At 49.6% G+C, this 18,926-nt stretch overlaps 1 protein-coding gene across 3 annotated transcripts in view; it reads right to left on the bottom strand.

Moving 5' to 3' along the window:
• The window catches only part of SLC9A8 (solute carrier family 9, subfamily A (NHE8, cation proton antiporter 8), member 8), a 70,804-nt gene that overhangs the window by 15,464 nt on the left and 36,414 nt on the right, over positions 1-18,926 (bottom strand). For all 3 annotated transcript variants that reach the window (XM_010835084.1, XM_010835085.1, XM_010835086.1), the window contains exons 8-10: positions 14,393-14,536; positions 6,924-7,062; positions 5,367-5,472 (exon numbers count right to left, since the gene is read on the bottom strand). In XM_010835084.1, the coding sequence (XP_010833386.1) occupies positions 5,367-5,472; positions 6,924-7,062; positions 14,393-14,536 (389 nt within the window). The remainder of the gene's footprint in view (positions 1-5,366; positions 5,473-6,923; positions 7,063-14,392; positions 14,537-18,926) is intronic.

Genomic DNA, 18,926 nt, shown 5'->3' with positions numbered 1-18,926 from the left:
ATGGCGAGCCTCTGGCAGTCAGAAGCCACTCTGAGCCTCTGCTCCACTAGATAAAGCACGACCTCAACCCTCCGACTGTCCCCTCGATTCATCTGCTCCTCTTGGGAAGTTCCTGCAGGCGAGCACCGGGAGAGCTTCTTTCTGACTCTGCACCCAAACCATGGATGCCACCGGCAACGTGAGGTGACAGAGGGACAGCCCGGAACCGCCGCGGCGGGGGGCACGCAGCACAGCTCACTTCGGTTTCTGTGCAACTGTCCCAAGGGTCTCTTTTTCTTCAGCGCAATCCAGTGCTAGACAGTTCTGGGTCTGGGCTCTCAAAGGGCTTTGTTTCGCTAGCCAGCTTCAAGAAGGGTTCACTGCAAATTCACTGCAAATTCACTGCAAAGCTGAGACTTCGGGGTTCTTACCCTGAAGCAAAGTCAACCCCAGAGGAGCCTGAACCATGTAAACTGTGAATCACAACCACGTAAATTGTGACAGGAGTGGGCTTGCGCCCATGTTGTCATTCTGCCCACAGACAAAGGCTGTCACAACCCTCGGGAGGCCTGACATTAAATAGTCACTCCAGAAAGCCTCCCACTTGGGCTTCCCTGGTGGCTCTGATGGTAAAGAGTCTGCCTGCAGTGCAGGAGACCTGGATCTGATCTGTGTATCAGGAGGATCCCCTGGAAAAGAGAATGACTACCCACTCCAGTATTCTTGCCTGGAGAATTCCATGGACACAGGAGCCTGGTGGGCTACAGTCCATGGGATTGCAGAGTTGGAGACAAATGAGCGACTAGTAGATGGGGAAACAGTGGAAACAGTGACACTTTATTTTTGGGGGCTCCAAAATCACTGCAGATGGTGATTGCAGCCATGAAATTAAAAGATGCTTACTCCTTGGAAGGAAAGTTATGACCAATCTAGACAGTATATCAAAAAGCAGAGACATTACTTTGCCAACAAAGGTCCGTCTAGTCAAGGCTATGGTTTTTCCAGTAGTCATGTATGGATGTGAGAGTTGGACTATAAAGAAAGCTGAACGCCGAAGAATTGATGCTTTTGGACTGTGGTATTGGAGAAGACTCTTGAGAGTCCCTAGGACTGCAAGGAAATCCAACCAGTCCAGCCTAAAGGAGATCAGCCCTGGGATTTCTTTGGGAGGACTGATGTTGAAGCTGAAACTCCAATACTTTGGCCACCTGATGCAAAGAGCTGACTCATTTGAAAAGACCCTGATGCTGGGAAAGATTGAGAGCAGGAGGAGAAGGGGACGACAGAGGATGAGATGGCTGGGTGGTATCACCTACTCAATGGACGTGGGTCTGGGTGGACTCCGGCAGTTGGTGATGGACAGGGAAGCCTGGCGTGCTGCGGTTCATGGGGTCGCAAAGAGTCAGATAAGACTGAGCGACTGAACTGAATTGAGCGCCTAATACTTTGACTTTGCAGAAAGTCCAAGGCTCCAGGAAGTCATATCTGACAGCAAAATGTGGAAGCTCCCTTGGGACTGAGGCCACTGCCCCCTGGGAAACAAGGAGACAGGCTCAGTGCACAAAGGGTCAGGCTGGCCCCATGAGTCTGGTGTACTAGGCCAGGGGTTGGAAACCCTAATTCAGGGGCCAGACAATAAAAACAAAGATAAAAACAGTAAGTGGGTGTGTGGCACGTGTAGGGAGAAGGCACAGGCCCATCTGCAAAGGGAAGACAGCAGCTCTGTGGATGGGGACCGAGTGCCAACCAATCTTTGTTTCCTTCTGGTTTTTGAGGGATGCCAGAAAGCTGCTTCTTAGGAAACCTTCCAATGTTTTCCTTCTTTGGTTGCACCGTACAGTCTGTGGATCTAGGTTTCCAACCAGGTATTGAAACCCACACCCCTGCAGTGAAAACACTGGGTCCTAACCACTGGACCTCTAGGAATTCCCAGACATCATCCAACTTTTAATGACATCTACTAACTCAAATGTTTAAAACTTTCTAAACAGATAAACCCCATTTGGGGGCTGAATTTGGACCATATAGAAATGGGCTCTCTGGCCAAGAAAAGGGTGGACAGCCAGCCACAACCCATGCCAATCCAGTCTGGAGTCAGGGGAACTCCCAAGTTCCGGGGACTGAAGGAGAGTCAGGGTCAGCAGTGGGTGCCAAAGCCCCTGGGTCAGCTCGCACGCCCTCCCTAAGCCTGGATGACGTCACCCCCAGAAGACCCTCACCCACTGCAGCTGCTCAAAGATACTGAAGGGGAAGACGGTGCCAGCCGTCTCTGTCCTGGAGATAAAAGACCTGGGAACTTAAAACATGACCTGGAATGAAGAATCCCGATGTGTTCACTTCTTTCAGAAGGCAGCGTTTACGGAAGTGGACCGCAGTGCAGCCAATGATCAGCCTCACAGGAGGGAGGGAGAGAGGGAGGGAGGTGGGAGGAAATCCGTTTCTAGTCTTAGTTAGAACTATGGCTTCGAATGTAATTGAGGACTAAAGGGATTCAAGTCCAAAAGGCAGGAGTTGAAAGAGTATCGTGTGTAATTTCTGCTGCACTGACCTTTACTGTGGGTAAAACACACTGCACTTCCTGAAGGCCAAGGCCGAGTCAAGCCCTAGGCAGTTTTGCTGATGACCCAATCAGAAACATATTGCGCTATAAGATCCGGACTCAGAGGTAAACAGTCAAACAAGAGACTCTCCATTCACACTGCCTGCCCACAGGCAACTACTATTAATAGCTGGACGTGCAGACCGTCAGCTCTTTTACCATGTGCTGTCGTAAAGTTTATCTATCTCTAAAAAGTAATAAACAGGGTCGTATTACAGATATGGCATGTATTCCTAGCACAGTGGTTTTTAAAAAGTCCCTCAACACTTAGCTTTGCCTGTATAACAGAATCCCAACTCATTTCCAGGTCTAAGAACCCTGTGTGGGTTGGAGCCTTTGCCCCTCTGGCCCAGACCCAGTCTTCCTGCTCTTCCTGGAGCAAGTCCAGCTCCTCCCACCCCGCCCCCACCACCTGGGACCCTCAGCATCTGCTGCCGACCCACCTTCCCTGGCGCCTCCTGCGGTCTCCCTGGCACCTCCTGCGGCCTCCCTGGCACCTCCTGCAGCCTCCCTGGCAGCCAGCTCCCTCTTGCCACGTGGGTCTCAGCCCCACGGCACCACTTCGAGGACAGCTTCCTGCCCCCCGCCTTGGGATGCTCCTGCCCCGCTGCTGCTCTGTTACGTCACTCTGATTTCTCTTTTTCGCATCATTTCTTTTTTAAAAAGTTACTGATCTACGGCTGCACTGGGTCTCTGTTCCTTCGCTTGGGTTTTCTCTACTTGCAGGGAGCGGGGAGGACTCCTCGCTGTGTGCACAGGCTCCAGGTGCTCTGGCTTCAGCAGCTGCAGCTCACGGACCCTAGAGCATCCGGGCTTCAGTAGTTGTGGAACTTGGGCTCAGCAGTTTGCAGCTCACGGGTTCTAGAGCTCGGGTTCAGTAACTGTGGCACACGGGCTTAGCTGCTCTGAGGCACGCAGAATCTTCCTGGACCAGGGACTGAACCCATGTCCCGAGTTACAGGCAGATTCTTACCTACTGCGCCACCAGGGAAGTCCGGGGGACACCTGTATTATCATGTCCACTTCAAGTCTGCTGTCTGAGATCACGCAGCTAATGAAAGGTGGGGGTAGGATTCCAACCAGGTCTGTCTGGTACCCTTAATCGCTGTGTTCTGAACACACACATTTACACAGGGAGAGTGTGCTGTTTGGTGGTCCTGGTGACCTCGGCGACAGGAAGAGCAGAGCACAAAGAGAAAGGGGGGGCAGCACTGAAGTCACCCCTCCCGTTGCTGCTTTTACAGTAACAGGCCAATCCCCTCTTCTCTGAAAACCCTGCGTGACAAACATCCCACCCACAGAGCGTGGGCAGAGCCAGCCTGTTACTCAGAGGTGAATGAGCGTGTTCTTGGCTTGCATGGGCTCTCTTTGGCCCCATGAGCGTACAGAGCAGAAGTTTCTAAGGAAATGAAACCCCTACAAACAGAAAACACTGCCTCTCTGAAGAAAGGACAAGAAAAACATCCCTTCATTTTAATCACAAATTTCCAAAGGATGCATGAAATGTATGTTTGCCAACAGGTACTCAGTGTTCCTCTCAAGGAGGGTGGGACACGATTTAGAAAAACCCATGTAAACACAGTGAGTCACTAGAGCCAAGTGACTCACAGGTAGTATTCATGTAAGAGCCAAAAGATAAGAGAGGCATGGGACGGCAGAGACCGGGATGGAGTTATCCAAGAGAACTGGCTTGGGGTTCAAAACAAAGGAGACCCTGAGGCTCACAAGCTTCGCCAGGGAAAACGGCCAGAGTCCTCTCTCTCCTTCCTCCTTGGCAAGACCTTCTCACAGAGAACCCATGCGTGACACCAGACAGTGACCCGAAGCAAAGAGGATTCTGTTCAACAGCAGAGGAGGAACAGAAAAAAATTTCAAGAAACCAATAGAAATGTACTAAATTTGATAAAAGCCATAAACTTTACATAAACTATAAACCCATTTAGTTCAAGAAATCCCAAGAGGAACATGAGGCAAACTATGTCGAGGCACATCAAAATCAAACTGCCACATACCGATATCAACACGGCTAGCTTTTAAAATTAAACTAAAGTGTTGGTGAGGATGTGAAGCAGCCGAAACTTTCCCATACACTCTGGTGGGAATGCAAAACGGCCCAGTCCTCTGTAAAACGCCTGGCAGTCTCTGATAAAGTAGAGGATACACCTACCGTAAAGCCAGGCAGCTTTACTTCTACCTGTTTATCCAAGATTAACGGACATATACACAGTAACAGTCAAAATCTGGAAAACCCCAAATGTCCTTCGGATGGTGAATGGAAAAAACAGCTCAGTAAGAATGCATAAACTATGGATACAGCAAAAATGTGGTGTCTCTCAAGATTATGATAGCTGAAACAGATAAGTCACAAAAGACTACATACTACATGATTCCCTTCATATGACATTTATATTCTGGAAAAGGCAAAACCACAGTGAAAGAATGCAGATCAGTGGGTGACAGCGCCTGGTGACTGCCCCTGGAAGTCAGACCCCATGCTTTGAGTGAAGGCCTTGCAGAGGGCTTGCTTTGAGAAAGAGGCAACCTTGGAAGAGGTATTTTGATCTCTGCTACAAGATAGCGGTAAAGAGCAAAAGGTGACCACGGGAACACTGAGTCCCTGCACCCAGCCGGGTCTAAATCCAGACTCTCCCTAGAGATCCAGGAAGCCCTGTTCATTGCTCGAGCTCTTCTAAGCTGTGTCGTGTGACTGAGAGTGACCCAAGCGACAGAAGCTCTTTAACCAGGCAGGACAAAGTGCCCCAGCATTTCAACACTCTCCATCACTTACCCGACAGCGAGATCCCTTCTGCGAGCCCATATGGAAGGTAGGCAAAGATGATCATCATGCCAAACTCCAAGGAAGGTGTTTTCCTCAAGTCAATGTGCTTTAGCACGTAAATGACAACTGTCAAGGAAAAAGAACCCAAGGACCCTATGGGTGATCTAGAGAAGTCACAAAACCATGGCCTTCCAAATAGAATGGGTAAACACTGGATACAAAGATGTGGGAACACCCAAGGTAACGAGTGAAAAATCTGTCATTACAGACTTTTTCCTCTGTAGGGAGGACTCTTGTTTTAAGGCAGGGAATCTGACAAAATACTGAAAGATGTAAATTCCTGAGACAAGCAACAGGGAACATTAAAGTCACCCAAGTCAATTCATTTGGAAATGCTGACTTGGAGGGCCTGGGAGCAGCGGGGGCAGAGCTGGGCCAGCAGACAGCCTGAGCACAGCCCACTCTGCCAGGTTGCCTCCAGCACTGCGTCCCCCTTCCACGCCTCCTGCTCCATCAAACGAGGTCACTACGGGGTTTCCAGAACCGTGGGCATCAGTGCGCTACTGCAGGACCTTCTCTCCCATCCCTGGACCTTTATAAACCCACGCTCCTGTGAAAGGAGAGTCTTCTACGTGCTCTACTGTCGTTCGCAGGCCTGTGCTGGCACCCATCTACTCGGCTTCATTAAGGTAGAGGCTCTCCCTCTCCTCCACCCTTCTAAAGAAAGAGATAAATGCAGAGGAAAATACTGAACTGGAAAAAGTCTTCTTTTCCATTCTGTTTATTGGTACAATATGAGAAGCTGTCAGCCAACTCAACAGCACCTTGAGACTTCTGGACGTAGGAACTGAAGGGAAAATTTAACAGGACAGCAGACACATGTGCCTGTCTGAGGCAGAAGCAGCTCTTCTGGCCGTCTGCGAGACAGACTGCTCGTGGAGGAAGGCCAGGTGGCCATCTCCCTGGCTCAGGCGCACACAGAAATGGTCTGGTGCCTGTTCCTGTCTTAAACACGGCATTTTCTACAGCAATAAAGGTGTCAGCGGCCTTAACAAGTTTCTTTGTTTCTCTGGCTGGAAGAGCTTGTGGGTCGTTAAGCCACAAAATCAGTGCAAATAACTTACATGGAGCTCATTTTGAAAGCCTCTTTCCTGATTCATCCAGATAAATACTTTCAGTGGGGTAGAGATTTGCTCAATTTGACATTTTCAAAGGAAATTAATTTCCAATTTTCTTAATGTGAAAAGTGAGACAGCGGAAAATGAAATTCATCTGAATGCGGTTTCCATACTCTGGGAACTGAGAAGACCCCAAAATCAGACCTGATATTCAACCATGTACATGTTTTTTAAGCTTTGAAAAGTGACATGCTACATTTCACATGTTAAATTTTAAAATCCTTGAGTTTAAAGTGCTCTTCAAACCAAAACTAAGCATAAAAATCCTCCTTAAGTATGACTTTAGACTACAATTGGTCCCCTTAAGGAACTGGAGAAAATGATGAGAGACGGATGTAATTAGGAATAATCTTCCTGGCCACGCGTGTTCATCATATTAAAAGGATATCAATGCAGATATTAAGCCAGTGAGGGTGCCGAGTGCCGCGGAGCCAAAGAACATTTTGAGGAAGTAGCCAAGGGCTTGTAAAAACGTCTGCCACCCACTGACATCTGACATATTTTTTCTTGTTAAACCTTCAGCTGTGCTAGGAAATAAAAGAAAAACACAAAGAAGTTAAAATGTTATAGACAAAGTTATCAGAAATTAACTTAGGACTCAAAACTTAACTTCTTGCTTAATCTTTCATTCATTCATTCAATCATTCAACCTGTTAGCCAAACATTTATTTGTTCACCTACTTTGTTCCAGGCACCTTGTTAGTTTCTAAGGGTTCGGAGATGAGAGCAGGTCCCTGCCCTAAGGGAGTGCTGTAGTCTAATAAGGGAGAAAAACAGATGGAGGCACTTTCCTGGTGGACCAGTGGCTAAGACTCCAAGCTCCCAATGCAGGGAACCCGGATTTGATCCCTGGTCAAGGAACTAGATTCAACTAAGAGTTCTCACACCACAAGAAAGATCCCATGAATACAAACTAATACTCAGCATGGCCCAAAAGAAGAAGAAACAGACACACGAACACACAGACGGGAACTAAGGCCACCTCAGTGTCAACTACAAACGGGCGCTTGCCAAGGGCATTTGCCACATGCCTCTGTGCAGACTGAAGCCTGCGCTGCTGGCCTTCAACACACATCCCCTGCATGGACTTCACGGTGGAGAATGCACTTTGTGCTCCAGGGAAACTGGTGGAACAGGTCTTCGGATAGTTATTTATAGGAACTGACTGCATGATCCCAATCCTTGCATCTCCTCGTATCTAGAGCACTAAATCCCTTCATGATGACATCAGCTCCTCGTTAGTAGCAGAAAGCCTTTTGTCAAGTAAGTGCTTGACTGCGCTGAATGCTCCCTTCACCAAAATCATAGAAGCTGACCTTCCCCCCATGCCTCTCTTTTTGAGTTTTTTTCCCTCCACTACCTCTTCGGAGCAGTTTCTTGGAGCTGGCTTAGGTGCCGTCTCCCGGGCTGCAGTCCTCATTTTGCTCCAAATAAAACTGAACTCGCAACTCTCAGGCTGTGCATCATTTTCAGTCAACATCAGGAAAGAGCAGAGGAAACACGTGGAGGCATCTAACTCAGACAGGTGGGGCTGTAGAAGCAGGCTCTTTATGACACACGGGCTGGGTTTCGACTTAGGCTAAAGAAGAGTTAGCCAGGTGAAGAAATGAGGGAAGGCACTCAGGGCAGAGGGAATGGCATGTGCGGAGGCACGGAGCCTCCAGGTTAGCAGCACACAGGTGCTGTGCTGTGCCTAGTCGTTCAGCTGTGTCCGACTCTGCGACCCCCAAGGATTGTAGCCCGTCACGCTCCTCTGTCAATGGGATTCTCCAGGCAAGAATACTGGAGTGGGTTGCCATTCCCTCCTCCAGGGGAATCTTACTGACCCAGGAATCAAACCCAGGTCTCTTGCACTGCAGGAGGATTCATTACCGTCTGAGCCACCAGGGAAGCCCAGCAACACGTTGCAATCACACAGATGACTGTGGATAGAACATAGGAACAGAGTGTGGGGGGAGAGGTCCATGGGGAGGATAATGTTAAGAGGTGAGGCCAGAGCAGCAGACAGGGCGAGACTGTGAAATGCTGTTGATGAACCCAGCTAAGGAGCCGGTCTTTTATTTGGAAGGCCCGGAGGATTCACGGGGAGTGTTTTCAGGATGGAGTGGGGGTGGGGGAGTGGGGCTCCTGTGAGATACAAACCTGAAACTGAGGCTGTGGCATGAAGCCAGGTAGCATGGAGCCGCCTCAAGAAGACATGTCTGTGGGTAAGGCTCAGAGTGGGGATTGGAGGGTATTAGGAGGAAGAACGGAAAGGACTTTCCTCTCACTGTTAGACAGCAAGGTAAAATGTCAGCAGCCGTTAAATGCAATTGTTGGTTTCATCCCCAAAGGTAAAACCATTTTACCGTTAAAATATTTATTCTCCTTAAGTATTTTCCTTCTGCTGATTACACCTTCTCTCAAATCCATCCACTTCTCTCCCTCCCTCTGCTATCCTCCTCCAGTCCAGGGCTTCTGCCTCTCTGATCTTTGCATATAAACACCCTGCTCTTTCTAGGAGAACCCAACACTCAGGGGCCTGAATGATCCCTTGAAAACGCATATCTGATCAGGTTACCGTGTGTGTTAGTCATCCAGTCGTGTCCCACTCTTTGCAACCCCAAGGACTGTAGCCCACCAGGCTCCTCTCTGTCCATGGGATTCCAGGCAAGAACACTGGAGTGATTGCCATTCTCTTCTCCAGGGGATCTTCCTGACTCAGGGATCGAACCTGGTATCCTGCATTGCAAGGGGATTCTTTCCTGCTGAGCCACCTGGGAAGCCCTGATCAGGTTATTAGCCCAAGCAAAACCCATCCTCAGTTTACTGCTATGTTTAAGAGGAAACCCAGTCTGACCCTGATCCTCCCCACCACACCTCTCACCTCATTTCCTCCTATTCAGGTCGGGCCCCACCACCACCGGCACCTCCCTGCAGGTCACCTGTCTTTCTTCCTGGGCTCCAGCCAACTCGTTTGTTCTCAGAACCCAGGGTCAGTGACCCTCCCTCAGGGACATCTGCCTTCACACAGGCCGGCGCACTTACAGGCTCTCCTGGTGCCTAACTTCCCCTGCACAGCATGCGGAACTAGCGAATCATCCCATGAGGACCATGCCTGTGCCCACCTTACTCACTGCCGTATGTCCAGGACCTAGGGCAGAACCCAGCACACAGAAGGTACTCAACAAACTTTTGCTGAATCAGTAAACAAAACAAAGACTTGTCTAGAGTAACATTTGGCCTCATTAACCAGTGTTTCATGAACTGGTTTCGTTTTCTTTAAGCGTTTTAATTTATTTATTTTTGGCTGTGTGAGCAGGGACTCCTCTCCAGTTGCGGTGTGCGGGCTTCTCACTGTGATGGCTTCTCTCGTTGCAGAGCCTGGGCTCTAGGGTGAGTGGGCTTCAGTAGTTGTGGTGCATGGGCTTGAGTTGCCCTGCAGCATGGGAGATCTTCCCGGACCGGGGATCGAACCCGTGTCCTCTGCATTGGCAGGCGGATTCTTGACCCCTGGACCACCAGGGGAGTCCCGAGTTGGTATAATTTTTTGGTGTGGGGAGGGTTCTTTTTTTTGCTGGCTGTGCTGGGTCTTCGTTGCTGTGGGGCTCTTCTCTAGCTGCACCGAGCTGGGGCAGCCCTCCAGCTGTGGGGCATGGGCTTCTCAGTGCGGAACACCGGCTCTGGGGCACGCAGGCTTCAGCAGTTGTGGCTCCTGGGCTCTAGAGCACGGGCTCAACAGTTGTGGCGCACGGCCTCCCAGACCGTGGATTGAACCTGTGTCTCCTGCAGTGGCGGCACTTTCTTTACCACTGAGCCACCAGGGAAGCCCCAAACTGGTATACCTTTAAAACAGGATCATCTCAGGAATTCCCTGGAGGCCCAGTGGCCAGGACTCTGGACTCTCACTGCTGAGGGCCTGGGGCTTGACCCCTGATCAGGGAACTAAAATCCCACAAGCTGTGTGGTACAGCCAATTAAAAAAAAAAAAAGGGCAGGATAATCTCTGATAAAAGGATGGCTTGGTCAGATAACCTCAGCCTTTTGTGGAGATTCACAGCACAATATAACACAGTAAAGGTTTTAAAAAGTCCTGCAGAAAAAGAAAACTAACTTTTCTCACATAAATGTTTTCCAAACTCACTCCAATCGCCCCCATTCCTGTTCTTTCCCAGCAGATCATGGGTTAACATCCCACCCAGGGGAATGCTGGGAACCAACAGGGTTCCTACTGGGGAAGTGCTTTTGAAGGCGAAGGGCACCTCTAGCCTCAAACGACCGACCCACAGATGACCTGAGTAGCGTCCCACCCTCACCCCATTTCATGACCACAGCCAGGGTGCCAGCTGGCGTCACTGCTTTCTTTTCATGCAAAGGAGGCTGAGGGCCAAAGACAGTGGCTAATGGGTGAGGTCACAACAATGGTTAACAGCAGACCCCAGGCCACGGCCAGTGATTTCCCAACTCAGGACAAATGAAGGGAGGATTCAGACCTTTTCTGGCCTGGAGATTTTGTGCATTTTATTTTTCTTCAGGCCATGTTTCTCATACCTTAAAGAATAAAAAGTAATACTGATTCAGGATCCATTTCATGAGCTTTAGCTGCAGCTGGAGAGAACAAAAGGTTTCTACAGCAATTATTTTAAGAATAGACTGTCAAAGTAACAAATCAAAGCTAAAAAGAATTAAGCTTAATGAAGAAAACAGAAGACACTTAGCTTTTCTGGCATTTATGAAAGTGAAAACATTAAAAAAAGGGGGTAGTTCATTAACACCTTCAGTTACAAAGATAAATGCATCATCATCGGATCACTTTGAAAACAGTCATTTATGAAGTATACACTTAAAAACAAGATGTGATTCTTCCTTGTAACCAAGGAAAGCTGGACAACACCTCCCTCCTACACGACAAACACAAGGCAGACCTGCCACGCCCCCTCCCCCACCTCCCTCTTCTCCCTGAAAATGCCAACGGGCTCACGGGATAACCAGCCGAGTCAGAGGCTGACTTAGGTCAGTGACTCCCGCCCCAGCCTGTGTACCAGCATCAGAGGAGGTGAAGGCTGGAAAATGCACGTGGCCCATTGATCCAATTTTGGGAACTGTCATCAGAGGTGATCCTGGCCTTCAAAGGTACTTTTCCAGAAAAAATGTGTGGCTAGGTACAGTGACTCCATCCTTTCTCATTTAAAAAAACAAAGTATCTCCTAAGCTTTGGCCTTTTTTTGTGGCAAAGAGACCTGGAAAAGCTCAAAACTAAGATTCTACCTCGAGAGATTTAGGAAAAAAATAAATCAGAGATAAATCAGTTGAGTTTAGCTCCTAATCTATAAAAATAACTCCTGACGTCACCTCCAATTTAGGCAAAATTCTTTTTTTTTAAAGATCATTTACTCATGGCTGCATCAGGTCTTGGCTGTGCACACGGGCTCTTTGCTGCAGTGCGTGTGCTCCTTACAATGTGGGACCTTGGTTCCCTGACCAGGGATCGAACCCATGTGTCCTGCACTGGAAGGCGGATCCTTAACTACCGGACCACCAGGGAAGTCCCTCGGCAAAACGCTTTATCACAAAAGTTCAAATGCACAGCCGGGACACAAGATAAAAGTAAAGACCAGAAAGCTAAGAGGTTTTCAAAGCAGATCTTAAAAAAATATATATATATTGCCATCAGATTATTTTTTAAAGCTCTTAAAGCATGATATATGATGATCTCCTAATAAAACTATAAAAAGTTTTAAGAGAAATGTAAAAAAGCCAACAATGGGGAACTGGTCAAAGAGAGCGTGGTAAATCCATAGAAGGAACATTCTACAACTGATAAAATGATGTTACAGAAGACTATTTTATCAACTCTGCTCAATGGAAACGTTACAATATATTCCCATCTAAATAAAACACATGTATACATCTACCAAACCGTTACCTGTAATTATCTCTTGGGAGTTACAACGCATGTATTGTTTTTTCTTTTTTCTTCTTCCTTTTACAGTTTTCTAAATTTTATATGCAGAATATATGTATTATTTTAGAATATATACATATATTTTTGTTTTAAGGTCTGGTGAGCCCCTCTTTCAATTAAACAACATTTGGTAAGTTCTTTCTGCAAAAGGAGGACAAAAAGGGACAAACAGGGGGACAGGAGGAGATGAGAGGACCTCACATGACGGCAGACGCCGTCACTGCCTCGCATGACGGCAGACGCTTCTGTTTTTAAACATATTTATTCATGGCTGCACTGGGCCTTAGCTTCTCTCTAGCTGTGGTGTGTGGGCACACAGACTTTGTTACCCTGTGGCATGTGGGATCTTAGTTCCCCAATCAGGAATCAAACCCGCATCCCCTGCATTGGAAGGCAGACTCTTTTAACCACTGGACCACCAGGGAAGTCCCTAATGGCAGATGCTTTTCATGTAAGTGTATTTATCTAGTAAATTCCCAAATCGAATCCTACGCTGAGGCGTTATCACCCTCACTCTAATATTGAGACACCAGTGGCTCCAAGAGGTGAAAGAGCTGACCCAGGGTCAAACAGCTATGAGTGGCCATCACTGGAGCTTGAACCCAGGTCAGTCTGACTCCAAGATCTGGGCTCTTTTCACTACAAAAATATTCTTTTATTCCAACACAAGAATTGTCAATGTAGTCTATACTGAGTGGTTATGCTTTGCAAGGAATCCCACAACAAAGAAAGCAAGTCCAAAATCAGAGAAAGGAGAAGCTACTCTCTAACAGAACACAGAGCGGCCCCTCGAACGCTCTTCGCTCGTCTCTGACGCCCGCACAGGGCTCCCTTCTCTAGCCGCTCTGATGTCTGTGCCTTCTCGGTTTTCTGGCAGGACCGTCGGGCCCTCCTGGCAGGACCTGTTAACAAACACCCCAGCTGCAGAGTGCAAGGGCAAGGAAACAGCCCTGCATCCAAGAAATGCATCTGAGATAACTCAGACTCACTTCCTTTGCCCAAGGACTTGAAAAAAAATATTTATTATTATTTATTTGGCTGTGCTGGGTCTTAGGTGTGGCATCCAGAATCTTTAGTTACCGCATGTGGGATCTAGTTCCCTTGACCAGGGACTGAACCCAGGCCTCCTGCCTTGGAAGCAAGGAGTCTTAGCCACTGGACCCCAAGGGAAGTACCCACAGTGACTTCCTGACATTTCATGACACACCTTTAATTTCTCAGCTACTGTCAACATGGGCAGTGATACCAACAAACAACTGAAAAGACCCGCAGTTTCCAAAGCAGCCTTCACACTAGAGCAGCTTAAGGCAGGATGTCTTACAGCGGAGAAAAGGAGGGTGCCCTGCACCGGCTCACAAGTGGGAGAACAGGGCCTCTGCTGACTGCTTTCGTCTGGAATAATCCTGTCCAAATACTGATCCCTCAACTGGCTGCTCAGCTGTCCTCTGGGGACTCACCCCAGACCTACTGGATCAGGAGCTCTGAGGGTGCCGCCTGGCAATGCGACATTTAATAAGCACCCCATGATGCTGATGACAAGCTGGGCTTAGTTTAAAAGCACTGCTAAGGACTTCCCTGGCAGTCCAGCGGTTCAGACTCTGTGCTTTCAATGCAGAAAGCACAGGTTCAATCCCTGGTCGGGGAGCTAAGATCCCTGATGCTGTGCAGCCCAGCCTAAATAAATAAATAAAAGCACTGCTAGGAGGTAGGTCCTCCAGGGCAAGGATTCTCCTCTAATCACCCTGGGCCTTGACAGTATTCCTGAGGCACACCAAGGTTTGTCGGGACAGAAGGACGGAGAAGCGGCGAACAAATCACCCACAGGACAAGCAACCGTACGTGCAGCTGCACGCGGATATCTGCCCTCTGATACGAGGCCCTTTAGTTCCGCCGCTTGAAGAAAGCACACTTACTTGGTCAGGACAATGGAGACTGCGTCATTGAGAATGCTCTCTCCAAACACCAGCATGTTGAGCACTGGGTCCACATGAAGGGCGTTGAAAATAGCAATAGTGGCCACTGGATCAACAGCAGAAATCAGGGAGCCAAATGCAAAACTGTCAAGAAGAGAAAAGGAAGGGGCAACTCTGTAATGCTTAACCCCTGGTCCAGAGAGTAAAAGTCAAAAGACTATTTAGTGTAACATAACAGGACACCCTGTAGCTGAAGGAACTACAGAAGATGGTGTCTTGTTTTCCACTTAAAATACCTGCTGATTGACACTGTGGGTGGAGCAGTGAAAGGCCCACTCTATAAGGAGCTGTTAGGAATGGCCTGGTTTTCCGCCGCAAGTACAGAGACTTCATCTTGAGCAGTGACTGAGGGAAGGCTTCTGCTTAAATACATGACGGACATCCCAGCCTTCTTGGTCAGGGCAGCTGGAGCCGTGAACCCAAAGGGCCCATGTGCTCCTGGGTCTGACCCGTGCTTTGCCCGTCACCAGGCCACCGGAGTACCGTCTGTGACGTCACCAGCCTCCACTCAGATTTGCAACATCTAAGGAGTGCCGAAAGTCAGCAGCACCTCCAGCGTGCTACAGGGGCCGGGCGGCTCGGGTGGCAGACATCAAAACCAGGGCTGCCTCTCACCAGGCCAGAGTGCTCACCTCAGCACCTGTGAAGGTCTAATTCCTCCAACACACATGCATCGCCTAGTATGTTTCAAGCACTGAGGCTGATAACAGCAAATACGTATGTGGCATTTACCACGTCCCAGGCACTGTTCTAAGCGCTTTACAGATAGTAACTCAATAATCCACACAGCAACCGTATGACACCGGCTTGCATCTCGTACTGCCCCGCTTACACAGGAGAAAACTGAGGGACAGTGAGGCTAAGGAACCTGCCCAGCAGGATCCAAACACAGGCCAGCTGACTCGCAGTGGGGGACCTTAGCCACTGCGCTGGACACAGTGATGCCCAGAGGCCAAGACCAGCTCAGGAAACGGCCAGTGCTACACAGGTGGTCAGGCTGATGAGAGAGGAGCATGGCAGGATGGTGTGGGTGGAGACCACTTAGATTGGGTGGTCAGGAAAGGCCTCTTTGAAGAGATGAGGATTATTGAAACAAGGGCCTACATGACAAGAAGCAGGTGGCCAAGCCAAGGCACTGGGGGCAGTGACCAGAGTAAGCCCCCTCGGAGGAGGAGCAAGCTTGGAGATGGAGCCCCCTTGGAGGCGAAGCAAGCTTGGTTGCGTGAGAGGCAAAACAGTGAGCCTGGCAGCAGTGTAGTGAACCAGAGTGGCTGGGATGTGGAGGCTGGGAGGGAGGCAAGGCCAGGTCACCCCTGGGGGCTGCCTAAGGAATTGGGACGATTATTCTCTCACCCATTTGTCTTTTTCCCCTGAGAGTTCTTGCAAGCCTTCCATTCCCTCAGAAGGCTACACCTGGCACTGTTTCCCTGCCGCTGTCACGGGACAGTCTCAGGTAGAGACGTAAGCCAGAGCCCATCCACCCGCTTCCCATCCTCCCTTCTAGGAGGGAAGAGGGGCTACTTGGCCTGGGGACCAGGGTGTGCTGTCCCCTGGATGTCCCCAGCAGCTTCCGTGATCATCCAGCTCTGAGCTCAGAGAGAGGAGTGCCGGAGGAGCGGACTCCTGGCTGCCCGGCCAGCTACAGAGCTCTTCATAAATCAATAACCTGGCCTTCTGGTTTCCACGACAGTGCCCTGGGACACTCTCAGCTCAGACTGCAGCTTGCAGACTTGCTCTGCCCCCACAGACGGTCATGCACTTTGTGAGCTGTGACCTTACCTCTTGCCCCGCCAGGAGCGCCCAGGCGGTGAGTGCCATGTTTTAGTCACGGGTGTTCTCAGGGTCTGCGCTGCTGTTTGGGGAAGGCGGCAGGCAGGAGGGAAGGCAAGGGGATTCCACCAACCCGGGAGGCTGTGACCTGCTGGTGGCTGGCCTTAAGGCCCTCGCTCTGAAACCCACAGAGATTCTCTCTTCTCTTAGTCCCACTCTCCTCACCCATAGCATATAAAAGGGGCCTTGAAGGAAGATGAGTGTCTAAAAAATACATCTTGGAGACTTCCTTGGTGGCCCAGTGGTTAGGACTCCTCGATTTCACTGCAAAGGCCTGAGTTCAATCCCTGGTTGGGGAACTAAGATCCTGAAAGCAGTGAGCTGCAGCCAAAAATTTAAAAAAGGAAAGTACGTCCCGAAGCGGGGTGGGGACCTGGGAGCCGTGGCAGGTCGTGTGTCCGGCACTGACTTCGTGTGGCTCGGCTGGCCCCTCCTCCCGCCCCTCAGGGAGCACCCACAGCCCCAGATCCAGTGACCTTCAGTTTTCCTTTGTGGAGCCTGGCCCCCCCGACTCTCCAGCTATGGAGTTGCATGGGGTGCAAGGAGTAGGCAGGGGACCCGAGCCTGGTCAGAGGACCGTCACCAGGCATGTTATCAGGTCACCGGGCATCAGGCTGGCCCTTCTGGCAGGGGTGGCTGAAGTGAGGGGCACCGTGAGCCCGGAGCCACTGGTGCTGCCAAGTGGGGTGAGCATGCCCGTGGTGAGGCTGACCAGGGAAAGGCTAAGACCGTGAGAGGAGGGGTTCTGGACACCGGGTCCCCAGAGGCTGTCGTGCAGGAAGCTGTGACTCTGGGGACACTTCAGTTCTACGAGTGAACAAACTCCTTTTTTTTTTTTGCTAAAATGAGTTTGTGCCGGGTTTCAGTTGCACTGAAGAGGACTGACTGCTGCTCTTTCTAACAGTCCCCGTGGCATCCTGACCTGGAAATCGAAGAGTGGGAATGAGAAGATGGACTGATGGATGGACAGAGGGATGGAGAGATGGCAAGACCCGTGTTGAGCAAATCTAGCTTAACAGTGACTGTGGAATCCAGGGGGTCGTGTGCGTGCAGCGCCTCCCCTTCCTGTGTGTCTGACATTCCCTTAAGAAGTCAGGGGAGACGTGCTCGGCACGAACATAGCACATGTGGCTTTGGCTGTGAATCTAAACTAGGGCACGGTGTTTCTGACAGAGAACACGGAGAGGCTGAACTATGAACTGTCTGGATCACGGAGGGCCCTGCCTCTAAGCGGTCACTGGATCTTGCCCTCAGCTTCTCCACATCACACCTTACGACCCAGTCTTTCAAAGGCCAGGAGCCGGAAGTTCAACTGAACAATGCCTTTTCTTGAGTACGTCATCCCCAATGACAGCAAGGTCCACAAAACAGAAAGAAAATGGACTGGGTGGTGAAATAATACCGGGTGTATCTACGAGGGAACTAGCTTTCTGGTAGAAACACCCATAACGTAAAATCTTCTGTCCAACAAAGTTATTTTCATGTTTCTACAGTGCAGGGGTCCATGCTTGACAGGCATGGTGTTTTAAACAGGACTAAGTGGTCAACATTTAAAACTGGAAAAATTCCCTATTAAAATCTAGAAACTTGGCCTCTTTTGAATTAAACAATTAGGTATCTGGTCATTCCGGGCCCACGCTTCTACATAGTAATTACTAGATGCACCTAAGGTGGCGGCCCCCTTCAGAGAGAGCGGGCTCCCTGGTTCACCACCGTCACCAGCTCTAGACACACACCTGGCCAGCTTCCTTCTGTGAAGGGTTCCGCCAGGCCCTGCAGCTGTGTGGTTTACAACCACTGGCTAATTTCCCCCAGAGGACACCCCCTCCCACCCCCGCAATCTGTGCGACAGTCACTTTCTAACAGGAAAGGAAGTGTCTGCCCACAGAGAAACTCCACCTGGGTCTTACTCTGCTTGTCTAAGGGCCAATTCTTTTATTCCTCTCTTCCTGAACATCCCATCCATCGGTTCCATTCAATTTCACAAGGATTTATCAAGCATTTTTTGCATCTCTAACCAGCTGTTCCTAAACAGGCTGAAGGAATGAATGCTGTGACATCTGCCTTTACAGCCACTGGGTTTTGAGCGTTTCTTTTCAGTTGCAAAATACCTTCAAAATACAGACTGTCAGTTCTGCTCTGCTTCCTGCTCCCTGTGAAACAAGAATGCATCTTTCCCTACTTATTTATATATCGAGACTATCTTACAACAAAAGCTTGTTGTAAGATCTATGTCCTTGGAGAGAAAACAAGATTGGACTTGATGTTACCAAAGGCACATTTCTCAAGAAAAGGGCTCCAAGGTGCTGCTGTAAAGACTGTAAATTCTCGCCGATCCAGTGAAAGGGACCCCAGGGCTGAGCACTGGGTCTGACTTCTGAGCGCCCCAGCCGGGCCAGAGGACAGAACCCAGTGTTCTTGGCAGAGAAACACGAGAGATGGACTGCAGACTCACTGGCCGTCTCAGTGAGGGGAAACCAGGTCACACTCTGTGTGCACTTCTTTAGCACTAGATCTGGTACCTTCCAAGAGACAGCTGCCTAGGCTGCCTCCTGCTAAGCTGATTATGGAAATTTCTGGATTGGGCTCCTAGACAGCAGCTCTGAGTGTCCGACGGAGTAGCTTCAGGCTGGGGGGGGGGGCC

Source organism: Bison bison, unplaced genomic scaffold (assembly GCF_000754665.1).
Source record: "Bison bison bison isolate TAMUID 2011002044 unplaced genomic scaffold, Bison_UMD1.0 scf7180017864038, whole genome shotgun sequence".
Lineage (NCBI taxonomy): Eukaryota > Metazoa > Chordata > Mammalia > Artiodactyla > Bovidae > Bison > Bison bison.
The sequence above is the reverse complement of the archived record's forward strand: the minus strand, read 5'-3'. Positions and strand labels throughout refer to the sequence as shown.